Genomic DNA, 23915 nt, shown 5'->3' with positions numbered 1-23915 from the left:
ACATTACACAAGTACTTACAGCATATTTACCATGATGCTGAAGGCAAGGTGGCATTGCTACCACCCACTGCCATTCAAATTTGTACTATCTTCCAAAGAAAACCTGAAGGGCCACCTGAAATTCATGGAAGAGTCCTAAAAAACTACATTTCTTTATTTCTTGTAACCACCAGAGATTCCGAATGCTGCTTCTGACAGTTTTTTTTGTTTGTCTGTTTTTAATTACCAACATTTTCTCACTTTTGTATTTTTGGGGAATGGTGGTATCCTCCACATTATTTTATCAGACTGATACACAGCCTCTTCTCTAAAAACTAATATAATATATATGAAGCGGTCCAGCACAACATATATACAGATACCTTGTCCTGAAAAGGATGTTTTTAGAAGGAATTTTTTTGGGAAAACACTTCCAAATTCCTCTGAGAATTTCTTAAGCAATGGGGTATGTCAAAAGTCAAAGTTCTCAGTCAGAGAAGCAATCTGCAAGCTTTTTCATGGCATTTGGTATAATCTATTACACAGTACTCTACCTTAGTAAAACAGATGTAAAGCCTCAGAGGACTCTCCATGGTAGTCAGAACACTTCAGAACCAGTGACCAAAAAACAGTGAAGTGCAACTACACTTGTATCCCAAGGCTCTACACCCCCAAATACATGAACACTGGCAAATGATCCACTTATTAAAACAAGTACTTGCTCAGGCCTCAATGAAATTGATACCTTAGGAGAAAAAGTTTAGCAGAGAGTTGCAGCTGCAATTATTCACCTTCTAAAACTGCATATTTTGTGATACTCTTGTACTACAACCTCTGTCTTGAACACTGGTAGACTACACAGAACAGCATTGCAGATCCAAACACAAAGGGTTGACAGATCAGACTATTTTTCTTTTCCACTAAATATGGAATGAAGCTCCACAACTCAGTATTTATCTCTGACTCTCTTATTACCCTGAATTGACTCTTATTATCTGGCCATCAATTACAGCTTTGAAATGAAGAAAGATCAACAGCTTCACACATTGTCAGCTTTCTACAATGAAGATAAAGTTCATTATGCAGAAGCCAAATTCTTCTTAGAACAACTCTCCAGATTAGATTGAGGCCCCCTCCTCCTGAATTCAAGGCCAGCACAAATCACCTTTCACTTAAGTGAAAGCCAAACTGGTTTGGTCTGGTTTCTTTAATGCATTTATATGCATATAGCTTTTAATGGCAGAGCAAAATACTTCAACACAGAGACCTATCTGTTGAATAGAAAAAGACAGTTTAACAATAGCCCAAATGTAAATTGAATTTCCTGATGTGCTCCTAGTAGGCACTCAGATTTTATGGTAACACACACAGTATGAGAGTTCTCTGCAGTGTATTTTTAGCAAAACTTCACATTAATGTTGATAATACTGGTGCCATGTAGTCTTCCTCAATGGCAGTAGCATCCTTTAGAACAGTAATTCTAACTAATAGCCAGCTAAAAGGGCAAGGGGCAAAAAAGGAGGCAGAGAGGCAGCATACACATTTTCAACAGCAGGAAAAGCAGCCTGGAAAGCAGGGGGATTTTTTTGCCCTCGCTCCCTTATCTATTTTTTCATCAAGATTCCTTTAAAGGTATTGAACCAGATTTTAAGGATAGCAACCACTCCAAGTATAGAAACCACTGTTTAACAGCACTGCAATGCAATCCTTGAAGTCCTTAAGTAACTGTTTCTTTCAATTTGGAATATCCTAAATATGGTTTTATCCCACCCACTATGTTGATGCTCCAATAATTTAACTTCATAACAATTGAGTATGATAGCTCTTGTCATTCCAGAATACACATTTACCAACAAGCAGGTAGAAGAAAAGCTTTAAAATACCAAATGCAGAACAGACTACAGAAAATTACTAAACCCAGATTTTTAAACCCTTAAGCAGTCTCTTAAAAATGAGGCCACATAACTACTTTTCTCCATTCACCAACATGAAGATACATATCTGCATCCACATGTCTTTCCTTTTAATTGAGCTCTTCTCTTGTTTCCTTTAGGGAAAAAAACCAACCCAGACCAAACCCAAAACCAAACTAATCAAACTATGCACTCAACTTCCTTCTCATTCCCTATCTGTCTGAAAGTCTGCATTTTTCTTACTGAAGAACCAACCAGAAAGGACTTCTTAATTTCCAGGAAAATAGGCTAATGAAGCTAATATTTCTGTCTCAAATAAAACAAACTATTTGGTATTAAACTATTCTGTAATTAGATAAACGTTGATCCAGGTCTCTTCCATTGGAAGTGCCTTATAAAAGCCAATGGAGAATAAAGTGACCCAGGACAAGTCAAGGAATAGAGGGAGCACTAAAATATGAGTTTGGTCAAGTGAAAAAGCAAGACAAACCAACTAACATCAAACTATGGAATGAATGGAAATCTTGATTTCTAAGTTGGAAAATAACACCTGTTCAATTTAAAATAGAACATTTGGGCAGTGGGGTTGAGAAACTGATAAAACAAAAAAACAAAGTCAAAAAATTGACCTGTGTTGCGAAACCATGTCTTGAATAGTGTCTCTTCCACTGTTTGGTTTTGGGAATCACAGATAACAGAACTGGAAACAGCCTTAAAAATCAGTAATGTACTAAGAAATCAAGTTGAGATGTTAGTATAATGGCATAAAGCCAAGCAGCTTTAATTTCAGAAGAGTTCAGTTTCAAGGTAACAGCAAAAATACAGCCCATTCTTAGCAGGAGCCATTGAAGTACATCACCATCCAATGGCAATCACAATCCTGACGTCAAGAATATCCCACTGAATTGAAATGAGCAGTCAGTAGGGCAGAGAAAAAAAGAATCTCTGAGATTTAAAGCAAACCAAATAAAACAAAATCCCAGACCTATACTTATGTCCAGACAATCCAAAGCCTAGAGGACACTACTTACCAATGCCCCAGGGTTACAGCTCTTCCAAAATACTTAACAAACAGCTACAGATTACCCATGACAAAGATTAACCTGGGAGTTTAGAAATGTTTAAAAGCATTGACTTCCCAAGGAACAGGATTAACTTGTTTTACAGAAGACTATGTAGCTACTATAACCTCCAACCAACAGGTAACCTGAAAAAGTTCAAGGTACTACATTCAAGTTGAAAACCTTAGCTGTATCTGAAACTAACAGTGGCAGTAGATGAAACAGGAAAGGATAAAAATATATCCTGATGTTTAAGTGACACTAGCCTTTTGAAAAGATCATAAAAGGTAAGAAAATCCTAATGAGGAACATATCGAAGCTCAGGGTAAAGAAAAAACAGAAATCTGTTTAATTAATCAAGAGTCATTTTAAAGCACAGTAAAATGCAGTATTTCTCAGCACCTGAGAACACTGAGGCACATAACACAGCAGACACCCCCTAGCACTGCTAAGGTGCCTAGGTGAACTTAACAGGGTTTTCTTATTAATCTAAAGGAGACTGAGGGGTAAAAGGCAGATAATTAGCAGACAGATCAGGCTTTGGTCTACATAAAACCTGTGGGTGGGAAATAATCAAACTGCCAAAATTTTGGCCTAAAAAAGCACAACTGTGGAAAATCTAAAAGTATAAGAAAAAACCCCTTTCCTACGAACATAAAAAGATGGCAGTTTTTGACAAATATTATATATATTAAAATACTAAGAAGAGAATTTTTTCTGATATGGAAAAAACATCCCCAAACACAGTGTAACTTTTAACCAATTTCCCATGGACTAAAAAGTTGACAAGGAAATGCATTTTGGATAGATTGCTGGGTTAATAAAAATTAATTCTTCTACTGCCCAAAGAACAGGAAAACATTCCATGTCCCTTCTGTCCCCAAGATGCAGCAGTCTATTTCCTTTTGGAAATATTTTTAAATTTACAGCAGCTCTTGAACATTGTTTATTTCACTTTTCCCAACAGTTCAACAGTCTAGAAACTTGATCTAAAATAAAGAAAACTTTGGCTGCTGGATAGATAAGTGATTTTCTGCTAATCATTCTATAACAGAAATCAATTCTTTAGCATAAAAAAAAAAAAATTGTAACGATCTTAAGACTTCATGTCTGTGCTGCCACTTTTTGATTTCAATTTTGTGGCCAACAACCTGGAAAAGTGAAGAGAGTCACTGAGAACTATGTTCCTGAGGGAACCCCTGCCAACACCTTGAAAAAAGACTTATGAATAAAGCACTTGGGCCAGCTCCAGACCAGCTAGGAGACATTTGTGGGTAACAATTTAAGAATGTTGAATTCTCCCTGCCTTCAGCTAGGCGCTGTATTCTAGGGATCTCCTGAGGATTATGTGTCTCATCAGATGGCTGTAGGCAGCAGAGGCAGAGATGAATTTACAAGTTGCCTACCAGTGCTTTAATTTGGCCAAAGGCCAACAACATATACTCATGTGAGTGGGTGTATGCCACAAGGATGGTAGCTCAGGACAGCTCATTGAGAGCACAGTGAGCAAGTGGTTCAAACAACAGAGAGGTCAACAGATCCCCAGTTTAGCCCCATTTACTCTACTGTAAGTAGAGTAAAAAAAGTACAACTGAATTGCCTGAAAGACACACCTGGCTCAAGAGTAATGCTTGAATCAATAAAGAAATGATTTTCAGGAATTTCTGAGTGACAGTATTTCCCCTATGTATGCATACAAGAAATTACACTTTCCTTCAATTCCAGACAACAACTGCACAGGTGTAAATACAACCTGTTTGAGGTGCAGTGCAGTACCCAAGAAAGACAAACAGTAATGTAAAAGAAAGATCTGAAAAGGGGAAAAAAAAGCCACAACTGACTGAGCACCCCTAAAAATTATATCTAAGCATAAAAAATGGTAAAACCTGTATGTCTATGACAGCTTTCAAAACTGAAATCTAAATTAACGACACTGATGGTCTGAAAGCTAATTTTTTCACAATACTCATTGAAACAATGGTATGCTGTGTCTCATTTCAATTTTTTTCATTATTCAAAAAATGAATCAACATTTAGTTTTATTTGGCATGTAAAACCATATAATAGGTCAGTTTTCAGCCATAGTTTTCTTTCTGGCAGCTCTTCTTGAAGGAATTCTTCACCAATCAAACTTTTCTCATCTTGCCCCAGAAATTATGATGCCATTATTTCTGCAGGATGGGTTTTTTAATATTAGAGATAGGAATTGGCAAGTATGAACTAATTAATACAGAGAAAATAAGATATAGCACAGAACATTCAACATGTTATCTATCTATCCATTTCCCAGACTTTCAATAAAACTCCAGGTGCATTGTGTACAGGAAGCGTTAGCATAGCAAATACTGCTATGAGCAACAGAACCACGGCAAGGTCCTTCCTGAGTCTGTTGAATAATGCTTCATGTGATGAATGAAGGGACAAACAACAATTGAAAGAACACACAGTGTATTTCTCCTTGAACTCAGCATTGGTGCAGCCACACCTTGAATACTGTGTTCAGTTCTAGGCTTCTCACTTAAAAAGGACATTGAGGTGCTGGAGCCTGTCAAATGAAGGGCTTGTGAAAGGTCTAGAAAACCTGTGCTGTGGGGAATGGCTGCGTGAGTTGTTTCCCCATCACTCTCTAAAACTCCCTCAAGGAAGGCTGTACTGAAGTGGGGGCCAGGCTCTTCCAGGCTCTTGCCTTCAGCAAGGAGACCCAAAGAAATGGCCTTAAGGTAAGACAGGGGAAATTCAGATTAAATATGAGAAATCTCTTTTTTACTTTTAGAGTGGTCAGGCACTGGAATAACTTGCCCAGGGAGGTAGTGGATTCACCAGGCCTGGAGATGTTTAAGAGGTGTCTAGATCTGAGTGATATATAATGGTTTCAAAGATATTGCTAGGCTAATGGTCAGCCTGGATGATCTTGAAGGTCTCTTCCAACCTTGATGAGTCTACATTTCTTTACTACTAATACATCAAAAGCTGTTTGACTGGAATTTCCACCCTTCAATGGCACTCAGGAGGCTACACTTTGAAGACTGGCATCACTGTATTCTCTCCTTTGCACACCTTTACTGAATTCAATAGATCAGTTCATGGGCACTGTAACAGAAACACATGCTGTGTCCCACTGCAGAACAGTCCACTTGGAAGAATAATTCCCCACACCCAAAATCACTTTCCATGTCCAGTAATGCCTTTTAGGCTCTTATAAACAGTATTGAGTTAGGCAAGATCAGAGTGTACTTCCTATGTCAAAACCCCAGTCTGCAATATCTTTCCCCATCATGAAAGCCCTCCTATTTCAATAAAACAGAAAAGCTACTACAAAAAAAAAAAAAAAAAAAACAAAAAAACAACAAACCAACAACAACAACAACAAAAAAAACACCACTTGAGAAAGTATCAACAGTGAATAATATTCCTTCTGGAAATGGCCTCATTTACAAAGTTTATTCTGAGCTCATACAATTAATAGTTTAAATAAAAAAAAATTGCCAGGTATTTACCAGGTATTTCAAATTGTTGGCTACAATACCACATATAGAACAAGCCTGACAAGTCAACACTCTGAACATACATAAACTACACAGGTGATATCCTGAACATGTTCATGACAAAGAATGGCATCCATGTCTTTGAAATTTGTTGCTATATCATCCCAAGTGTCACATTTACTTGCTTTTTTAAAAGGTCTGGATTCCTCACTTGCAACTATTCTCTATACTATTCTGAACTACCAAGAGCAAGTTCTGATTTGGCAGAAGGATTTTGGTGTTTTTTCAACAAGGCCAACTTCCATCACTTAATAGCAAGCTGCCAGAGCCTGAATGTTACAAAGAAACAGAAAAAAACCAAGTTTGTTAAGGCAGTCCTCACCGACCATTTTGCACTCCATTGCTAAAGAAAGTGGTAACAGAGACCAGGTTTAGTTAACTCTCACTGTCTAAAATACTGCTCTAAGCATTTAGTCCATTTAGAACAAATACACAGATACTGAAAAACAAATGCATCTTCAGGAAAACTAATTTTTAATGACAACATCTGATTTGAACATCTGCTACAGTGACGGAATAATCAGAGATACAAAGCTCTCTTTTAAAGTGCTTTTAATAAAGTTTTGTTCCAGACAACTGTCAGTTTTGGCAGCCACTGGATAGCCAGCTAAGACATCCACCTCATGTTTCTTGTCATCTCTGACCACTATAGTCTATGCATGCATGGATGTGATCCTAACCTCTCTAAAATCTCCCAAAAGGCCTTAAACAATCCTACCTAGGTTCCATGAAGCTCTTTCCTGGAAAGGGAATATTTACTACACAGTTACAAGGTCAAAAGCAGTAACTTTTCTTTCTTCAGAGCTAAAATAAATATTCTGGTTAAGAAAAAATGCCACTAAATACATTGCTTTATGACTGTATGCTATGAAGTTAGAAGAAAAGTTAAAAAAAAAAAAAGATGATGACACTCCTTTGGGTTGCCTTTGTCAATCAAAGGTAAAGCAAGTCCTTGCTAGTGTCCTATGGAGCAGTACAAATGCTGATGTATTATTACACTGTACTACTCCCACTACTATAAACAGATATGTAATGCACAGACAAGGTCATGCTTACAATCCCTCTATAAGGTAAGAAAAACCTGTTTATATTTTTCAGAAAGCACCTATTGTCTTGGCCAAAGTTAACAAGACATCTGTGGCAGAACACTAGAAGACTGCCTGTCTACGTAGCAAACATCTGCCTGGAACACAACATTATGTCAAGAGAGATAAAACCTAACAGCCTGGGCTGCACATCTGCAGGCGACGTGCTCCTGCCTATCTCTACATCTCCCTCTTTATCTACGTAGAGAAATGTGCAGCAATTACTCTTGCTTGCAGGCAACTCTGTAAAAGGTATCCAAACAGAAAGAGAGCAGCAGAATGTGCCCATTTCAGCTTCATTTGCTGCCAAAACCAGACGCTCCCTGTCCCTTGGGGAAGAGGCAGCAAGCAGGGAGAAGCACACTGCAAGTTCATGGGTCACTTGTTGGTGATGCAGACTAACAGGTCACGAGATAACACCAGTTCTGTGATACTCTCCAACCATGCCACTCTGAACAAAAGGCTCACTACATTCCATCCCTCCATTTACTTCTATGCTGAAAAGACTAAAAGCCAGGAGCACTCCTGAAGAAGAAACATCTACCTAGAGAAATACTATACAGTACAGCAAATTTTATTTGCAGTATTCAATGATAAGGAGGCAAACCGAGAGCTCCAAACACTTGTGTCCACGAAATGGCTGTTCTGCAAGAATTTAAAATGGCACAGGCCTTTTGCACATATCAAAAACAAACAGTAGCTTCTGCTATCTGAAGAAGGAGTGGAAAGGAAGCTAAAAGCAGAGGTCACCTATTGAGCAGGAACAGAGCAAGCAATGTCTCTTCCCATAGGCTTTTGGTTCTCACCCTCCTCAGAGAAAGTAAAACTATGAAGGAAGAAATACAAGATGCCGCAGCTTTTCCCCAAATAAGTTTTTTTTTAAGTAACCCATAAAGCAGAGAGGCAGGCCAAAACCCCTCAACAATGTAATAGAATAAATTTATTTTTCTGAGCTACAATAACAGTCATTTAGTATCTGAAAGCTGCATTTGTGTCAAGAGAAGTGTATTTCAGTCGTTAATTCCCTGAACTTCCTAATCTCCTTACTTCTGTAGCTCCTACTGCCATTTCTACCCTCATGATCTTCAAAATCTCCCAAGTACAGACAGCCCACTGACCCTCGAGGCAAGTGCTCTGCTCCCTGGAGCACACAGGACAAGCTGCTGACTGCAGTACCTTACTCTTAATCTCTATTGCTTACATGGCAAGGAACATGTTCGAAATAAGAAACTAAAAAGAAGGAAAATTATAAGTATTTCCAAGTAAATTCATCTATTTCACTTATTACATTGTGATCACCTAGAACATCAGCCCCATACAATTTTAGCACCCAACATGAAAAAAAGCTCATTACACCTCTAAGATTAAACTAGGACAGTAAATTCACCACTAATTGTAATTACAAGATACATGAAATATTTTGGCTTTTGCACTACAGCATTTTAAGAAAAAGGAATTAACCTCCAGTAACACCATTCATTTCCTCCTTTTTCAAAATACCTGTATGGCCCACACAGAATAGAAACCACAAAAAAAAAAAAAAAAAAAAAGAAAAAAAAAATTTAACATATTTAGACTGCAGAATCACAAGATTCAGCACAAACCACCAGAGAGCCTGTGCAACAGGGATCCTGTGCAGGATGCTGAACAGGCCATGCTATGTGTGAGATGGCTCACTGTGTTCTTTCTCTTGGAGGCACCCGGTCTAGGTGGTGCTCAAGGGAGCCAGCAACCAGCTTCTGCTCCTTCAGGTTGAAATCAAACCTTGGTTTGTTTTTTTTTTTTTAAATTTACATCTTAAACAATCCAAGTTTCAATGAACGCAGGAAGAAACTCATTTCCTCAAAGTCCCTTGTAGGGAGAAGACTCTCAGAACATGACTAGAGAAATTACACACAAAGAGAGCTGATGTGTTAATGACTACACCCACATTTTTGTGGGACTTTGTAGTATTGGTTCCATTCTACAGGTAGAGGAAAAAAAAGACTTACGTGAAGTGGCACATGAATCCATAAAAAATTAGGTTTAAGGCTATGAGGGGGGAGGGAATATTTCAAGCTTTTTACTCCTTACAGCACAGCTACAAAGCCTGTTGATACCAACAGTGTACACTGAATTCAGTTGCAACTTTGAGCGCTGAACATTTTTAAAAATTTAAAACCCACTCAGTTCACACACAAAGAAACATCCTATGTAATCATCTGTCAAAAATTCAGTTTTAGTTTTGCTCAGCATTATCACTAAAGAAATTTGCATTACAGCCATTTCTCCTATCCAAAGCTCATTGCCTAATTTTAAACCAGCTTTCTTTTCTGCTATACTATCACTTTCATTCAAGTTTTAGAAGAAAAAAAACAGAAGGGATTTTCATTCCTTTCAACACAGTCTCTTCCTAAGAAGTGCCCATCTTGCTGGCTAAGCGAACCTTGTGGAACACAGTCTGCAATCACATGAATAAAACTTCAAAAATGCAGTTAAAGCCCCAGGGGCAACCAGAAATTAGGAAAGAGCAGAGTTATAAGTCTTTGATATCACAAATTGAGAATGAAAATAATATTTTCAGGTATATGTTCAAAACATACTTCAAGACACCAGTAAAAATACTGACCTGTAATTAACATCACCCACCATGCAGAAGCATGAACACTCACAGTACTACTGCCCTTTTATTCTCAAGGGATAAGGATGTTACACTGCCTTCTGTGGACCACTGTAGGCATAATTTTAGCAAAAGAAAGAGTGATCCAACCTCTCCTCCCCATCTGACAGGAGATAAAGCAGGATTTCTCCTTCAAATAGCTCACACCAGAGGCAGGGGAGTGCCATGAATCCCTGGGACAGTTAAAGCAGGCTTTGTGGAGCCTACTTCCTGCAGCCAACTTAACAGAGACAGAACAGACCATGCTACTGGGAGGCAGCAGCACACCTTACCAACATCTGACAAACTGGGATGCCTTTTATCTGGCACACATTTAACAAAACTGATCCACTTTGGGGTAACTAAGCACCAGCTAACCACATGGAAAATGCTTTAAAACTGAATACATCTATCGATGGACTTAAGAGAGGACCCAGAAGCAGACCAGGCTTACTTCCATCAGTAAGAAAACACAAACAGTCCAAATGAGACCACTGCCCTAGCTGGACACTGCCAAGGCCCTGCCAAGCCTGCAGATGCATGGGGGTATCTGCCACACTCCCCAGCCAGACTGCTGCTTTGGCGAGCTGTCTCAGTGACAACTTCAGCACTATTCAAAGCAACTGAACAAAAACACACCAGTAAGGAGTTTCACTGAAGAACAAACAGGCTGAGCTGGAAGCTGCCCTCCTCTCCCTGCCTGTGCCAGCAGGCAGGGCCACCACACACCACATGCCCCCAGAGCTGGCAGCCAGGTCCCTTTCAGCTCCTGCACTGCCACAGTAAATATGAACATTATAAAGTCTAACCACGGGAAAACTCCTAAATACAAGGCAGCAAATAGCAAAACAAATAACTGAGTACACGGAGCAGGTTTGGGTCTAACTGTTAAAATAAAATCAGTCTAGTCTCTAATGAAACCCTTTCCATCCCTAATAGATAGTCATGCTACCTATTTTGGCAGTTACCTGAAACACTGAGTCACTGCTTTCATCTACTGCTTTCACACAACAAAATGTTGTTCTGTGAGTACTACATACTAACAAGATTATTTACCAAATTAGAAAACTCCACTAAAAATGGCTTCTTTTTCAGAAATAAGCTCTTCCACTCACTATCTTTGGAATGTTGATACAACGAACCAAATAAATTCCATGACTCAGTGGATGTAACAAAAAGCATTTGTAACAACCTGTCTAACTTAAACCTGAAAAATCATGAGCAATTCCACTGAAGACTGAAAAAACACTAAAAACATCTGTTATTTCCCAAAAATTTCTCATCTAAACTACTACCCACAAGAACCTTAAAACTGGATTTCACCTTTTTTCAAGTTGTAACTGTAGTCAGTGAGAACTTTGACACCTCAGATACACAAGCATTCCTCTCCAGCCTTCCTAGACACAGGTGCCTGTGACTGGGAAATCCTAAGTGCACAAAGCATTTGCCCTTGCTGCCAGCACTAAGCAGGAGAGCTCCCACATGGCGATGTGCTGCAGGACAAGGGAGGAGACTCCTGGGCACATCCTTGGCTCACAGTCTCACTGAGCACATCCCCAGCTGAGCGTGGGAGGTCAAACATCCAGAAGGATCCTGCTCCTACTGCACCCTCCACTCCCTGCACCTAAAGACTGCCCTCCTGCCAGCAATACCAACAGCATGCACAAATGAAAACTGAGCAGGAGGAGCACTGCTTAGAGAAGCAGGATGATAGTGGAGGTCACCCATGCAGTCCAGCACCAGTCAGGAAGGGGACCTGGCAGTAGAAGGCAGGCTGAGTGTCCTGGTGGTGTAGGAGAGAGCACACATCCCATCCAGGGACAGCAGGGAGGATGGCATACTACCAAATTCTGCAACTTCTGATAGTCACTGGTATTGCTGCCTCATTGCTTGCTTCCCTTAGAAAGATGGGATTTCAAAGCCACAAGAACAACACACAAAAAAAAATAGTAAAAATAGCTGAAATTTCTCCTTTTTTTTTTTTGGTTTGAAGAAACTTGAAGAAAAAGATTTAAGGGAAACAGCAGGAAGGTGGTGTCAGACACTGGCAGAGACTGGTGCCTGTTGTTTGCACTTCTCTGGAAGAAAAAAACAAGCGAAAGGCTCAGAGAACAGCATGTTGTGATTTAGCCAAGAGAACAAATCAGGTCAACTAGCAATCACACAACATGGGGGGAAGAAAAGCCAAACCCCACCACTATTAGGGTAATTCACTGGAGATTTCATCGTCATAGCTTCACTATTTAGTACCCAAATTATGATAGATGTTGCAAATATAAGAAACAGGGAGAAAATACAAGAAACACAGTATTAATGTATCATCTAATATACAACTGGGCTGTTGTGAACTTTATACATTTCTGTTCTTCTGCATAAAAACAAACAGTACCAAAAACTGAAACTCGTGATATGGCAAAACTGGCATGATTAATCCAGAACCCAATCTTTGTACCATCTGCAATCATAATCAGATTTAACAAAATTACATATTTGAAAAAATGAAACAAGTTTTTAAGAGGTATGTAATAATAAACAATAGGAATTTGGAACATTTTTACTAAAAGGCAGCTGAAATCTTTGCATAAGTTTAGCTTGTTTATGAGACTGCTTTGTAAATGCAGGGTCCTAACAGCAACATTAGTATTCCTAATGATAAAACAGTTCACTGAGAAAACTGTTTGTGTATACATAAAAATGTGTAATTTCAGGACATATAAAAATGCTGCTTCCTTAATAGTAACCACTTGCATGTTCTGGATATGGTAGCATGTATCAAGCAAACAATTGAGAAAAAATCATGTATGGACGCAGAATACAAAATACCAGCTAACAAGGAAGACCAACATGATATTTGCTTTTCAGTTTGAATACTGGTGAACTCCTCTTAAGCATTATTTGTATCACAATCATTTAATAATACAATTTGATTACAAAGAGGCAATATGCAATATGATTGTATAAGTAAATTCAATAAGCAATGAACTTCAGAAAATCAAACTGAGGCAATAATATGCACAGCAGAAAGTACTTTTTAACTCTCATTTAAAAATTCTAAACCTGCATCTTCAGGAATTACTTGTACTTGAATCCTACTTGTAACTTTAAAATACTAAAATCCCACTCCTCATAATGAGACCCTTCATAAGACTAAGAACACAAGTACTATAAGAAGAATTACTCCACTTTATTCCAAGTTAGAGCTTGTGGAGAGCTTACAAGAGAGCCTCTTACCAAACTGTGACTAAAACTACTGAAACTAAACCATGACACTAATTTAATAGTCAAGAAGCTTCTAAAACATGCATCAAAGACACAGCAAGCACTCCCAAACAGCCACCAGCTCAAGAAATAACTGAATTGCCAAAAAAACCCTGAAAAAAAACCGAAGAAAAACCCTAGTAATACCAATAAAACCACTCTTTATAATCGCTGCTACCACAGTTAAAATAAAAACTTACTTTGTAAAAATAATCACACTCCCTAGACCACCACCACTCTTGACTATTCTACTATACTATTCTAGATGTTAAAGTGATTAGTATTGATAATGTATGGATTTTCTTTTCGATAGCTTCATAATGAAAATATCAGCTTCCTTAAGGACACTACTTTTCTCATCACCTTTACTAAGAATACTCTAAGAAACAGAAAAGCCTTTAACATCCTTGAGAAGCAAAGTAGTTACCCAAGAGGGGATTAGGATGGACACTAAAATTGGCTAAAGTACTGTTGCAAAATTAAGGACAAAACTGTGGAACCCATAAGAACATAGCATTAACTAGAAGAAAAAACAGTATTTACCAAATACAGCCAAGCAGTGTACAGGTTGGATTAGTCTAAGCCCCTGTGAAAAAAAAGAAGTACTACAAATCCTACTTGTAGCATCATCTGAGTTTGTCTCCATAGAACCAAGAGACCAAAGAGTTCCATGGTGGAGCAAGGAAACGGAAACACATCTGCTGGTCAATCTACACAGTCCCAAGAGCATCACAGTCCCACTGTGGGAAGACCAGGATCTAAATGATACTGTTTCAGATTTGCAGGACTTATGAAACTCATTATTTATTTGTAAGATTTCTTTCCAATTTCTTGCCCTTCAGCATATAGTTCAAATGTTTGTTTACTTATTAAAAAAAAAAAAAAAGCAATCCACCAAAAGTTATAGCTGCAAGACGCAGTGTTTGAAGTATCTACATACCTTTCAATTCAAGGTAGTTAGAAAATTAAATAGCTAAAAATCTGGGGGTGTGTGACATCATATAACAGATTTTTCTAAAAGCATCAGGATTTCCTTTATTCCTCAAAAAAAGCTATTTTTCTCTTATAGGTATAGATCTATTAGAAGTCCATAGAAATAGAATCTAGTACTCCTCAACCCCCCAAATAACTATGGTCAGGCTTCATTTCCTGTAAAAAGCACTCTGGAGTTTCTTACCACCATTCCCATCTCTTAAAATACAAAGTTCAGACTGCTTTGTTCTTAAGGACATTATAAAGAAAGCATTTCAGCCTTAAGTTTCCACCTACTTAAAACTGCAGATTTGATGAGGTGAGATACATTGCTTAATGCTCCTGCTGCCACCTCTCAGCAAGCAGAGGTGGTCCTAGGGAATACCAACCATCTCCGTGACATCCAGTTTCACATAAAAGCTCCAGTAAATGAACTTTCCCACTCCAAAGTGACCAGATTCCTGTTGCAGTTGTGTAGTCACTCAACAATCACTAGCTGCTCATCTAAATCCTTGGAGGACAGTTGTCAGCTTCAGAGCCTTTCCAGCTAAAGCTACTGAGCGAGCACAAGGCAGGCAATTTCTCTTATTTGTGCATTTTAAAAATATGCTTCAACACCAAATGTTTAATCGAAGCTTGGAGCAATAAGTCTATGGTGAGGTTTAAAGTTTATGATGCATTAAATTCATAAAAGACAAAAATATTCAAACATTATAAACTTGAATGCTCTGCTGGCAGACAGACCATCACACCACTGGAAGCTGTGGGTGAGCTGCCTGAACTGGAGTTCTGAAGCACTTGATCAGCTTTCACCACCAACTGCCTCAGCCATTTTTGTTTGCTCAACCACTCCAGCAGTTGCTTTACTCAGAACTGGTGAAGAGCAACCAACAGCTTTTTCAGAAAGCAGGAAAGCCTGGCTTTCTCTTCCAAATGATGAACATGAAGGACTGGTGACTGGATTTGATCTATTAACTCCAAATTTCGCAAGGCACAGTGACCAGAAGTAATTTACTCATTTCACAAACTACAAACAATTCTCCTTTTTCTGGTTTAAATGCAAAGCACATTTGGATATATTTGTTTCTTATTATGTACGTAGCACAATTAGAATTCACTTTATTTAATTAACAAAGTTAGCTAAAAGCTGTCTAAAGCATGGGGAACTACATTTCTTAAACATAAAGAACCTAAGCAGTGTAACTCCTTAAATAAATGCATATAGATGTGTCCCCTCCTGCCTAGCAAGAGGTATGATCAAATTAGACCAATTAGAATCAACTTTTCTTTAGGAAAAATAATTAAGCACAAATGCAAAATAAAATTAAAAACAATTATTTAATCAGGGTTTCCTGCTCACTGATTTAAGTCATGATTAATAACACAGTCACTGATTTCAGTCAATCCCTCCAGCACGGACCCATCCCAAAGGGTTGCACAGTCCCAATCTTCCCCCAGCATCTTCAGCATGTCCAACTTCACTTAAGACCTTCTGCTCCCTTCTTCCAGGACTAAATTTGAGGTGAATTAAAGCTTACAAGCAGTCATGTTCTTGCCACCTACCACATCCTCCCCAGGAAAAGCCTAGGTGCCAAGATTTTTCTGCTACTATATCCCATTGCTCTGCTCAGGAACGAAAGAAAGGAGTAAGGCCTCCAGACAGAAGGTGCCTGGGAAGGAGGCAGACCCTTACTTCCTACCCCAAACAAAGCATCTCAATAAGGATGGAGTCAGAATGATGGGAAATGGAGGATCCAAAATACCTTCTGATGCTCACTAACTCTTCCCTATTCCTAGAGAACTTTGTCCTTAAGTACTGAACAAAAAGTGCAGTACTTGTTATTTTCAGCAAATATTAGAAGTTTTCCACTTGCAACACCTGAAAAACTGGGTTATATTATGGTGGCCAGCTTCTGTTTAACTGCTCTCCAACGATCATAACTGAAGTACTGGCGTTCTCAACCGAAACCCTGACCACTCTTCTTCTTCTACCCACCTTCATATCCACTAAGAGCAATTTGGCAACCCAAATTTGCCTTTTCCTCTTTTACAACTGAAACACACCAAGCCAAACAGAAAGAAGTTCATAAAGCTTTTCTTCCTCCCACTTGTGTGTTTTCATGCTTTTTAGCTACAATTCAAGAACTACTCTACTGCATAAAAACAATTCACTAACTTCAACGTTATTTCTTGTGAAAAAAAAAACACCCAGCATGGAAGCAAAAAATTTAGTATGGGAGCAAATGGATTGGGAGCAAGTACTACTTCAAAACACAACCTTATACCAAGAACACAAAAAGCATAAAGGACTATTTAAGCCTGTCATATTTCTGTAAGATCAATTCTTAAGGTAGTAAAATTCTATAGAACTAACTTTGCTCATGATGCACATATATATGGTAGTGTTTCCAAGCAGTCACAACAATATTTTGCAATCATTTAGGATTATCAGGCTCTAAGAAAATCCAGAGAAATGTCAATACTAACTGCAGACTACAGTTATTACTAACAAGCAAGTTTACTTCAGCTTGGTGGAGAAAAAAATTACTTGCTGAAAGAAAAAGCAAACAAGAAAAAACATAGAGGGGAAGAAAAAAGAATGAGAGAAGTAACAAGTGTTTTACTTGAATGGAGATAATAAATATAAACATCCTGTCCCTATGTCAATTCCCTCTCTCAATTTAAAATGGAATAGGTTAATGGGAAATTCCATTCCAGGCAGAATAAAGCAGAATTAAAACAAAACAATTGGCCAAGAACTAATTTACACTATTTGCTACAGCACTTGCATTTTAGAAAACCAGATTCAAAAAAGGATTTGTATTAAAAAAGGTTTCCTTTCCCATTTCTCATTTGGACATGCTACAAGATCTCCAAAGAATTTGGCATAAGCATCAGCTTACTATGAGAATCACATCTTCAACAAAACCAGCAATATCACAAGCTAGAATTTGTGTGTATCACTGGCACAACATTAATCTCAGACAACACCTTCTCATGCTACAGTCAGCCTAAATAACCTTTTATGATTGCGGTGCTCATTCTGAGTAAAAAAAACACATTATTTTTAAATACAAAAAGTGTTCCTGTTCTTCTCTGCCCCCATATAAACTGGCCAAATCAATAAAATTTTAAATCTACAGTTGAATGATAAAAGCCAACAAACTTACTGAGAACTTCCTGTTAAAGCAAATAAAGTAGCTGATGTTTTACACTACATGCAAACAACAGAAAACAACAACCCTGGAAGTTTTAATAAGATTCAGGTTGCTTTCATGTTCATGGACTAATATATTGTAAGTAGCATACAGATACAACCTGGCATCTAGAAGCGTTTTCTAGACTGAAAACTTAAGGAGCAAACAAACTGTTACCTTTGTGCTCAGACACACAACTACCATCACATTTTAGGTAACAAAAAATACAAACAACACACATTTATCAAATTTTATTTAAAAAGTCACCAACAAAATTTGCTACCCATACAACATAACTTCTTCAAAGACTGTCAAATACATGGCATAAGTTTACTTACCATCATATTACCATTTACCATTTTGCCATCATATATAAATTTGGACTGAAATTTTGCATTTCTGTTGTGTTAATTCAAAGTTCTTTTTGGAATTCTATTTTGCTTTTAGAAGAGTATTGAAAGCCAACAGCACACACAAAAAATAACTTACAAAGCATTATGCTTAATTACCAGACACTGCAGCACCACCCAGTGAGGCAGCCATGTCCTGGGCTGCACCAAAAGCAGCAAGTCTCTAACGTGAAGGGAGGGCATTCTGCCCCTCTACTCCACTCTGCTGAGACCCCACCTGGAGAGCAACGAGGGACACAGACCTGCTGCAAGAACCCAGACAGAGGCCATGAACACGATCAGAGGGCTGCAGCATCTCCGCTATGGAGACAGGCTAAGAGAGTTGGGGTTGTTCAGCCTGGAGAAGAGAAGGCTCTGGGGAGACCACACAGCACCTTCCAGAACCTAAAGGGGGCCTATAAGAAAGTTGGACAGAGACTTTTTACAAGAGCATGAAGGGACAGGACAAGGGACAACAGCTTTAAATGAATACAGAGTAGATTTAGATTCGATATTAGGCATATTTACTTGGGGCTGGTGAAACTCTGGAACAGGCTGCTCTCCAGTAGCTGTGGAGTTGCACCTGCCACAGGCCTGGGGAAGTGTTCAAGGCCAAGCTGAATGGGGCTACCTGGTCTAGTAGGAGGTGTCCTTGCCCATGGCAGGGGGTTGGAACTAGACGATCTTTGCAGTCCCTTCCAATGCAAGGCAATCTTTTCTGTGGAATCTCTTCTGACTCTGCCCTGTCAGCATTGGCCTGAACATTCTCCATTTACAAAACAGCAATTTGCAGGTATGTGCTTCAATATTTTTAGTTACAGGCATGAAGCAGACAAAAGTAAAGAAACTTCAAGCAGGAAATTGTGTGACTGCAATTATGTGAGCTATGGCACAAGATTTAGTCACACAACCACACATACAGTATGTAAAATAATACCTCATAACAGTCCTCCTAAATTCCTGATAACATCTACTGCAGAGCTCTTAAGTGACCACATATACCACACATAAGTTATGGGAATATAAAACAACTGACAGAATGACAGACATTTACAAGCTACACTAAAATGCAAATAAGAGATAGTTCTTATACAGTAAAAGTGTACAGCTGCAAGTGTATTCAAGTCCATCCCAGTCTTTTTATTTCAAAACCTCAAAACATAAATTCAAATCAATACAGTGAAGCCATGAAGCCACTCTAGATCAAAATATAGAAGACAGCATCCAATGGAAAACGTTGCTGCAATGTTACAGTGCATTTTAAAAGATTAAAATATTTTTTAAATATTATTTCCTCTAATTTCACCCACCTTTTCCAAGTAGTCTATTGATACTGACAAGATATTGCCTTTTTTTTAAAAACGTGTTTGTGCAATCGTTATATATGCCAGAGCTTTCCTTTTCTGCTTTTTTCTTATTAGAGATTCCAAAAATATTTTTAGAATTTCCTAAATCAAGATACTGAGGGTTTCTGTTCTGAATAAACCAGAATGTTCAAATGCCCATGTGAGACACGTGAGCTGATACCAGACCTTCATAGGTGAGGTCAGACCAACCACAGCACACGTGGTACACTCTGTGGAGGTCTGCACTTCCAAAGGCAACAGGGACATAACTCTCACCAAAGCCAACCAAAGGGATTTTAATCCACAAACAAGAAGGCCGGGCTGGGAAAGAAGCTCTGCACAAGTGCCAAAAGCGCTGTATCAGTAAATATTACCCACTCAAAACTGGCACCAGCAGTAATGCAGCTGTGATCCAGTATGGGCCAGCAGCCTTGCGCACTGCTCCAGAACTCACAGGCTCCATTAACATCACCAGGTATCACAAGTTCAGCATTGATAATGGCCCAGGCTCCCATAAACACACAGCACTGCAAATATTCCTTGCTTAATAGTTTGAGCTGGCATCAATCTTTCACGTATATAAGCCAATGTCTATGAACATACTAATGTATTTTTATTTCAGGACCTATTGATTTCTGGCAAGATATTTCTTTGTAAAACATATGTACATAAAGTAAGATGCCTTGATAACATCCCACAAGCATGAATGCAAAACATGAACCCAAGCATGGCAGTTTTTGCTTATTTTCAAAGAGAGCTACCTAGCGAGGACATACAATTTGAACATAACCCAGGAACACCATGCAAATACAACACATTACAGTACCAAGCAAACACCAAGGTTTTGATTACTTTTAACCCACAATCTGTATTAGAGGATACAAATTACAGTACCCAGAAAAATCCAACAGCGTGAGTTGTAAGAAAGAAAAATGTAAATAGCATAATCATCATATTAAAAATGAGCTTCACCAAACATATTTCTCTTGTCTCAACAGAGCTACTCAAGGACCACCATTTTCTGTTAAAATAAACAGATACATAATTTATATTTCAATAATAATTTCAAATTTGTATGGCAGGTATATGAAATACATCCAAAAATATCCTACATATACATATTACCTGCATGGATATTCATAAAAAGAGTTGCAACAGTGAAGAAACCTGCTCTCAATAAACTTAAAACTATGAATTTGGCTGCTGCTGGTGGTTTTTCTAACAGCTTTCCCTTCCCAGAGAAGATGAGCACAAAATGCCTGCCACTTTACTCAGCATCTTTAACATATACCATAATTCCTTCCCAGGTATTTTCTAGAGCATTTCATGTCAATCTACCTGCAGGAGCGTGTGCAAAAGTGACACAGAGTGATACAAGTCTGACAACTACTGGTGTGGAAAATGGAGAAACCAGACTGCATTATACATTTTCAGGATGTCGAGTCCTTGTTACCAAGTCCCTACATTGCTTATCAACCAAATATAAAAAAAAACCAAGAAAACCAAAAAAACAAGCAAGCAAGCAACCACAGGAAGACCTAAAAAACAAAGACTCTCCATCTTCGCAACTATTTCTATTTTAAGTTAGCAAGTTTCCTGCTTGGGCGATGACGTTTTGCAGATGCTACAAGAAACGCTACATGGTATTCATTAATCTGGGGCAAATCAATTAAAATTATACAACTGCTCGGTATGCAAGTATCTGTGCATAAAAGTTCTCCTCCGCCACTAACTGGCGTTCAGCAAGTAGTTATTTTAGCTAAAAGCGCCGAGAAACTCACTAGCTGTATAACTGCTACATCTTGTGGCAACACAACACAAGGAGGAAAAGCAGACAATACCCGAAAGGGAACAGCGAAGGGACTTGTTTGCTCATAACCTTCATACAGATATTCCCTGCAAACACCCACAACACCCTGCTGTCGCTGTCGGTGTAACACAAGAGGGGAGGAGCAGGGGAGGGAGGAGAAAAATATTATCATCGAAGGCGTGATGGAGGACAGGAGAAAGTTGCAGTCATTCCGTGGCGGCCGCAAGGCGCCCTGTCACTTCTGGCCGCAAAACCGGCCGCCCCCCAGGGCGCTTTCCCCACGGGGACGAACCTCCGGCCCCTCTCTTCCCACCTCCATGAGGCCAAAAGTGCCCAACTCCCTCCAGCAACAGCGGCTGCATCCTCCGGCGCAGCACTTCTACTTAGCCGCTGGCGGAGGGGAGCCTATTTCGGGGAGGACGCGGCGAGCGGCCGCCCGAGGAGACGCGAGCGGCTGCGGCGGGCGGACGGCCCGGGGACGGAGGGAGCACGGCGGGTCCCCCTCCGCGGCCCGGCGCGGGGGGTAACAACGAGGCGCTGACGAGCGGGCGGGGGCGGCGGGGCCCCGCTCGCCCAGCGACCGAGGTTCCGCTCACCACCACCGGGCCCAGCGCTGACCCCGCGCCGCCGCCGGGGGCACCGGCCTCTCCCGCCGCCGCTTCCCAGCGGCCCGGGACCGGCCTCCGGCAGCGGCGGCTGGGCCCCTCCCCAAGGGCCGGGCCCCCCGCGCAGCCCCGCGGCGCGCTGGTTACCTTCCTTGGGCGGCTTGCCGGGCGGCGCGCCGTGCAGCTGGGAGGCCGCCGCCGCCGCGGAGCAGCCCTGCAGGCTCGGTGGGGACGTGGAGAGCCGGGACCAAGATGGCGGCCCCTCCAAACTTCCACTGCTACTTTGGACACTCATCAAGCTACTTTCCTGGAGCCCGGCAGCCGCCGGGGGCGGCGGGGAAGGCGGCGCGGCGGGGGGACACCCAGCGCCGTGCTCATGGCCGGGGGGCCGGCCCGACACCGGCGCGGGGAGGCCGCCGGCTGGGAGCGAGCTCCGGAGGCAGGCGGGGCGCGGGAGAGACGGGGCGCGGGGCCAGCGCAACCTGCCCGCACCTCTGCACTGCGTCGCCGCCGCCGAGCAGCCGCCTGTGTCTGAGGCCAACCTTCCCCGCCGCCGCCGCCGCTGCCGCCGGGGAGGGGAGGGGAGGGCGCAGGCGGGGAGGGGTCATGCGCAAACACGATCGCGAGCCGAGCGAGCGCCGCGCTCCGCCGGCGCCCAGCCGAGCCCCGCCGAGCCGGAGCCGCCCAGGGGCGGCCGGCGGGAGCGGCGCCAGCCGCGCACGCACCTGCCCCCGGCCCCGCTGCGCCGCGCGGCCCGAGCGCGCCGGCTGCTCCCGCCTCCGGGCTCCGACCCCGGGCCGGCTCGCAGCCGCCCACCGGCTGACCCCTCTCCCCGTGCATGCCCGTCCCGCGGCGATACCTCCCCGCCTTGCCCAAGCGCGCACCTTCCGCGCCGCGGGCGGCCCTCCGTTGGCCGCCCCGGCCCGGCCGGAGCTAGCTCCCCTGAGGCCGCGCCGTTCCCCTCCGTCTCGGTTTCCTCGGCGGCGCGGTCCGCCCGTGTCGCCTCGCCTTCCCCCGCGCCCCGCCGCCACGGCCATGGTGGTGTCGGGGCGGGGCGGCGGGGGCGGGAGCGGCGGCGGAGACGGTACGCGCGGCTGCCGCGGCCGGGGCCGGGGCCGCGCCGCCCGGCACCTCCCCGGCGTGCGGCCGCGCGGGGCGAGCCCGGCCCGCCGCTGCGAGAGTGCGGGCGGCAGCGGCGGGGCTGAGCGGGCTCTTCCCTGCGCGGTCCAGGTGAACGCTGTTCAGGCAGCATCTCCGGGCGCTCTCGGGCGCCTGCCGCGTCTCAGCGTTCCACTCCCGGACAGGACGGTGTGGCAGCAGAGACTCGGGGGCACTCGGGAGAAGCCGATGCCCCGAGGGAGAGAGAAGGCTTTGGCCGCCAGCCGCAACCCGCTTCGCTGAGGAGCGGGAGCTCCCACCGGGTGAACTGGAAGTCGGGCAGGAGCCATTTACCAGGCCCACCGCCTCACCCGCTACAACCACCAGGCTGGGGCTCCCAGGTGGGCACCAGCGCCGACCTGGCAAATTTCAAAACTTCCCTCTCTGCCTTGAGTTTAGAGATTAAATTGCAAACTTAGCCGAATTTTTCAGTTATTCCTTCCTTAAAATTAACATAATCATGACTGAGAATGTAAGATATATGGAAAGTCACTTCTGAAACAAAGCCTTTTAACTTACCAGTGCAACTGGTAAATATATTTTATATATATTTAGATATATAACAGGGATAAAAATTACTATGATTACTTACAAAAAATCACGAGTTGCAGATATATTGCACTTTGTGTATATGAAGAATATCTTCATCATTCAGGCATGGCGCTTATTTTGTGGTTGCTGTGTGGAGACATCCTGTCCATCTACTAACCTACTTTCTCCTCTATTTGAGAATGACAGGAATAGATTACTAATGTTGGATTGCAGCTCTCTGCACAACACACATATTACTAAGTCTGTCTCTTCCTTTTAAAGTGACATCTGTGAAATTATCTAAGATCTTCACCTCCCACAAGTATACAGCATAGCTGGAAGTTTCCTTGCAGTTTGGTATTAACTTAAAGTAAAAATTAGTATGTTTACTTGATAAACAAGTCAGTTCCAGGGCATGTATCTAGTAA

The 23915-nt window shown here is 41.6% G+C and overlaps 1 protein-coding gene across 3 annotated transcripts in view; it reads right to left on the bottom strand.

Moving 5' to 3' along the window:
- TLK1 (tousled like kinase 1) overlaps nt 1-22844 on the bottom strand; it is a 68746-nt gene extending 45902 nt beyond the window's left edge. The window contains exon 1 of one of the 3 annotated variants that reach the window (XM_058028144.1): nt 22683-22844. Coding sequence is in view for 1 of the 3 variants with exons in the window: in XM_058028143.1 (XP_057884126.1) it covers nt 21946-22093 (148 nt within the window). In the remaining 2 variants the exon portion in view is untranslated. Of the gene's footprint in view, nt 1-21945; nt 22168-22290; nt 22310-22682 lie in introns of those variants that run through there. The other 2 variants (XM_058028145.1, XM_058028143.1) reach the window with 2 other exon arrangements.
- Between the last annotated feature and the right edge of the window lie 1071 nt (nt 22845-23915).

Source organism: Melospiza georgiana, chromosome 7 (assembly GCF_028018845.1).
Source record: "Melospiza georgiana isolate bMelGeo1 chromosome 7, bMelGeo1.pri, whole genome shotgun sequence".
NCBI classification, from domain to species: domain Eukaryota; kingdom Metazoa; phylum Chordata; class Aves; order Passeriformes; family Passerellidae; genus Melospiza; species Melospiza georgiana.
The sequence above is the reverse complement of the archived record's forward strand: the minus strand, read 5'-3'. Positions and strand labels throughout refer to the sequence as shown.